Source organism: Pteropus vampyrus, unplaced genomic scaffold (assembly GCF_000151845.1).
Source record: "Pteropus vampyrus isolate Shadow unplaced genomic scaffold, Pvam_2.0 Scaffold392, whole genome shotgun sequence".
In the NCBI taxonomy this organism is placed as follows: Eukaryota; Metazoa; Chordata; class Mammalia; order Chiroptera; family Pteropodidae; genus Pteropus; species Pteropus vampyrus.
This window is the reverse complement of record NW_011889173.1, coordinates 797,531-802,689: the sequence shown is the minus strand read 5'-3', so window position 1 is coordinate 802,689 and position 5,159 is coordinate 797,531. Positions and strand designations below refer to the sequence as shown.

The window sequence follows — 5,159 nt, the reverse complement described above, 5'->3', positions numbered from 1 at the left end:
CAGCAACAATGAAAGAACGGTTTCACAGTCAGTGCACACGACAGACAGGAGGTCAGCGACAAGGCCCAGGACGCCGGAAACTACAACTGCTTCTGAACCTCGTAAGGTCAAAAACACCACACTGATGTCACGGTTCTCAGTCACGGGAGACACGGCGGTGACAGAGGCGACGGTCCGTGTACAGTAGTAATGGCACTTAACATGCAGCTTCTTTACCTCGTGGACACTGTCACTCGGGAAGGCCCGTGCCAGGTCGAACCAACGGGAGCAGCAGGAGCAGTGACGCTTGTCACCTGTGCAGTCTTCAGTCTTGGAAGGTTGGAGAGCGCACACCACCTCTCGGCACGGTCTTCACGTAAATGTTACATACAGTAGTGATTTGGGGGTTCCAAGGACGCGCGCTCCGAGGCCACCGGCCGACCACCTTCACTCTTCATCTGTGCAAACCTGTTGGGAAGGCGGGACAGCTGAACCCCTCGCACCCCACCCAAGACTCCTGGGAAGCCCCACCGGCACGCCTGCTCGTCCCCGCGCCGCGTCTGCAACTAACATCGCCCGTGCCGGCCGACTGCTCTGCAACCCGGCCACGGACGGCGTTTTTAAGAATGGATTTCTCCAACCGGAACCATACAATATAAGTTATTTACGTACTTTACAATGAAAAAATAAACGTTTAGTCACGAGTCCCTGATACCTACACAGCAGGTCAGCTGCTGGCTCCCTAACTTCAGGCCCCAGGAGCGATGTCACCCCCACCCCCCGTCCCTCCCTCTCCTCGGCACTTGCTCCCGGCAGCACCCGCCGCTGCAGTTTCTCCCACTCACCCTCCAGATCCTCTCCCGGCAGCACTTCTGTCTCCCAAAGCTATGTCCTACCCCAGGCCTCCCTCGGGTAAGGACCCAAAGCATCCAGACGCCCATCTGAAATCCCCAAGCAGCTGTTCCAGAGACACCTCACACTTATCGCCGAAGAGGTCGCCGTCATCTCTGGGCCCCACCTCAACCGGCCGCCAACTTTACCCATCGTGGTGATGGGGTCCTATAACCTAGGGACCCAGGCCAGGAGCCGGGGAGCCATCCCGGACCTCTCCTCTTCAGTCACCCTTCACGTCTCGTCGGGGTCAGGAGCTCGGCACGGCCACCTCACTCCTGCACGTCGCTGACAACTCGCCCCAGCCCCCCGCTCCCAGCCCCCTGCTCCCGGCCCGCGGGCTGTCTCGGCAGCTTCCTCACGCTCTCCTGCCTCCAGGGTGATGGCGCCAAAACATCGTGTAATCACACTGCGCTCCCTGGGAAACGCGCTCCTTCAGGTAGCCCTGGCTGACGTCCCCAGCCTTCCCTGTTGCATGCGTCACAGGCTGTGCCCCACCCGCATCTACCCGTGGTGCCCTGACTGCTGCCCCCTTCTCAGTGGGCCTTCCCACGTCCCTTCCATTCTGTCTGTCATGCCCCGCCCCTACTCCGGACCTGGCTGACGCATCCCACTCTAGACAAAGCAACATCTGGAACTGCCTGGCAGTGTGAAGCGCCTCTTCCCAGTGACCGCACGACATGGCACACGTACCACGACCACAGCTTCAGACGATGCTTGGTCATGAGGGCCCCGGCCTGCTCCCTGAGTAGCGGTTAGCCACCCCTACCCTGAGCGCAGCAGCCTCCACTCACAAAGGGGGACCGCTCTCCTCCAGGCCCACTCAGTTCCAAGGCACCTCGCAGACATCGCCAAAGTGGACCACGCAGCAGAACCTCAACAAACATCTTCCAGAAAAAAATCACCTACGACACTCCCTGACACGGTACATTCAGTTCCTTTCCACTTCAGATACAGACACGGACATTCCATATTTAAGTTTCCCATTGTCTTTAAGTGACAGCTGCAAACAGGACCCCAACATCAAACACGGAGGTGACTGCACAGCAGTCTGCCAAACCTTGACAAAGGAGTGGTCGAGGAGCTGGCTGGCCGTCCACCTCATCCTGGGCTCACTTTCAAGGCAGTGACAAAGGAAGTCCTTTCCTTCTGGGCTTAATCTCTCGGGGATGGGCGGCTTATGCCCCATTCCCACTTTATACATAATCTGAAAGTTGTGTTCATATTCATGCCAAGGCCTCTAAAGAGAAAAAAAATCAGGTTTTAACACTACGTGGCTATAAAAAAAGCAATTTCCGCAATTTCCCAGTCTCTTTTTTGGCATCTCAATAGTTACATGTATCAGGGGCCGGCTAACTTTTCCTTAGAGTCAAACAGTAAATATTTTAGGCTGTGGCTGTATGGTCGCTCTCTGTCACAACTATTCAATTCTATTGTAAAAGAAAGGCGGCCTCGGAAAACGTGTAAATGAATGGGTGTGACGTGGGCCATGAAACTTTATGTACACAGCCACGTGGTCAGTAAGGCCCGCCTACCCCATCCGGAAGTTCTGTTAGTCCAGCATGACCCACTGTCATCGTGCAAATAAAATATGGAATGCACAAAAAGATACGGAACAGCCACTAAGACATAAAATTCAACAGTTACCTTACAGAGCAGTTATTAAATGCTACCTTCTTGCATAACGAGCATCAAATGCTATTACTGCAAAACTTAGATTATTTTATTATCACAGGAAAAATGAAATTTGTGGGGGAAAGAGCTAAGTTTGTGTGGCATTCTAATTTGTGTACCACTGTCTAGTTACTGAGATGTTTTCTTCAATGCGAGAACTTGTTCTTCCTCTGATGTGTGGCTTGACTGAAATGACAAGCATCATGGGCATCTTTCTGTGTTAGTGTTAACAGAAATAATATTAGCCAGTATTTACTCAGCACTTCCATGGTCTCTCTCAGCAGCTGCAAAGTATAGCTGCCTGTTAACTTCCTATGAAAAACACTAAAGAGGTTTCTAACATTTAGCTTTAAAATGATGCTGCACACACAGTGCCTTCATACACGTTATAATCGTTCGTCAGCTGCATCTTCACGAGGAGACCGCTTTCAGAGTTTCCAGACGTGACATCACAGAGCAGCCCTCCCGCCCTCCCCCACAGCCCCGGAGACCACTGCTCTTTCACTGTGCCCGCGGCGTGGCCTCGCCTGGAAGGTCGCGTAACTGTCATCACGCAGTGTGTGGCCTTTTCAGACTGGCTTCCTTCACACGGCAGTATGTGTTTAAGGTGCCTCCCTGTTGTCCCCTGGCTGGACAGCGCATTTCTTTTCACTGCTGCATGATATTCCGTTGCACAGACCACCACAGCCGACCCATTTACGACGAAAGGGTACTTTGGATGCTGCTAAGCTTGGGCAATTACGAATAAAGTTAGCACAGGCATTCATGTGCCAGGGTGGGCGGGGACTAAGTTTCAGCTTCATATTTCTTCTTGGAGCTGCTTGTCTCTCCATGTTTTAATTCAAGCTTTATGTTTTTATTCATTTGTGAAAGTTCTCTAAGTCTTATAAATATTCGGTTCCTAGTCTGCCACTTACTTTAACCTTACGTATCTTGTGACAGGTCCCATTTTTCATCTCTAATCATGTCCTCTATTTAGCAGAAAATGTGCCCCCAGTATTCATGATAATAAAACCACAGCAACTGCCCTGTTAACGTAAGGCGCCCTCCTGAAGTTTCTCCTCCAGGTACGGGCTCTGCTTACCTTGCCGGTCACCATCTCTATGACAACGCACCCCAGGCTCCAGATGTCGGCCGCACGCCCGTGGCCTTCTCCTTTCGCTCGAGTGATGACTTCCGGAGCCATGTAAGCTTTAATAGTCACAGATACAGCGAAAGGTATGGGTTATAACACACCATATAACACACCACACAGAAGAAACAGGTAGTGCTGGGGGTGGCGAGGGGTGGAGGGGTGGGGCTTCTCCGAATTACACAATAGGAATATCGCTAACTGAAAACATTTCAAATCAATTTCTTGAAAGGACATTTTAGGGGCCCAGTTATCTTCTAAATGACAATTTTTGAAAGTGAGAATCTTCAGACGAACTGTATGCATAATAAAAATATGAAATGTAGCCTGCAAAGGAGGATATAAAGGTTTACGATGCTGAACATCAAAACAGGTGGTCGCCACTTAAGCATAACGCTCCTTCGCTCCTTCGACTGGAACAACATTAACAAACCCGTGTGAAGAGCCTGGAGTTCTTCTGGGAGGAAAAGGCCCCTCCTCACTCCTTTAACCTTAAGGGGAACTGGTTTCCCAGTCTGACGGGTGTGGACTGGTCCCCGTGTGGTCAGACCCCCTGCCCTCCCAGCCAGTGCTGGCGGCAGAGCTGGAGGGGAGGCTCAGTGCCTAGGCACACAGCAAGGACTTGGCACAAAGAAAGATCAAGCCGGTCCCCACCTGCTGTCCCCAGTGTGCTGTTCACTTCACCGGGCATGGTCTGTGCGTTGTTTTTAAGCTTTACTGAGCATCCGAAATCTCCCAGTTTGATTAGCCCAGATGAGGTAAGGAAGATATTGGCACCTGACAAGAAGCAAGCAGTTGTTAGCCTCTGAAACACAATGTGGGCATCTTAAAGTTTACACAGCAACCTGAACTACCAAGTAAATAAATAATATCGAGGTTCACAAAACTTTATTCACCACGTGTAATCACAGAAAGATTTCAAGCTTTTTGTAAACGTTAACAAAGAATTTTAATATCAGTGCAGACAGCTTTGACCAATAATTTCTAAACTGAAATATCTGCATAAATTCTAACATTAGAAACCCACAGAGATACTTAAAGAAATTACTGGAGAAACGCAAATGCTTGTGGTAGCAGTCCCCAAAACAGAGCTATATGCCACGAGCAGCTCCCACAACAGGGCGCAGCACGTGGCCAGGAGCCGGCACACATGCTGCTTAGTCGCATCTGAGGCCACCGCTGTGCTGGTTTTAGACGGTGACCGAACAGGAGGTTCTGTAACTGTCTCCTACTTCAACAGGCAACACCCACCCCACCTTGTGTCTGCTGAGACCTGGGGCACTGCTGCTCTCCCAGGCCACCCTGCCCTCTTCTGCAGGACAGCATCATTGCCACTGAGCCACACGTCTCTGGCATCGCATGCCCAAGGCACCTCCTTCCAAAAGCAATGCAGAGCCACTCGAGACAGACAAGCAGCCGCAGGTGAGCGGAAGCCCAGAGCTGACCCTCGTGGCTAAGTGCACCTGCGGAGGTGCTGCCCACG

General features: G+C 51.4%; 1 protein-coding gene across 2 annotated transcripts in view; it reads right to left on the bottom strand.

The window, feature by feature from the left end:
• Positions 1 to 9: 9 nt before the first annotated feature.
• Positions 10 to 5,159, bottom strand: part of MAP3K4 (mitogen-activated protein kinase kinase kinase 4) — a 62,121-nt gene continuing 56,971 nt past the window's right edge. For both annotated transcript variants that reach the window (XM_023523440.1, XM_023523439.1), the window contains 4 exons: positions 4,331 to 4,453; positions 3,629 to 3,735; positions 1,931 to 2,110; positions 10 to 447 (listed from right to left, as the gene is read on the bottom strand). In XM_023523440.1, the coding sequence (XP_023379208.1) occupies positions 427 to 447; positions 1,931 to 2,110; positions 3,629 to 3,735; positions 4,331 to 4,453 (431 nt within the window). In that variant the 3' untranslated portion in view covers positions 10 to 426. The remainder of the gene's footprint in view (positions 448 to 1,930; positions 2,111 to 3,628; positions 3,736 to 4,330; positions 4,454 to 5,159) is intronic.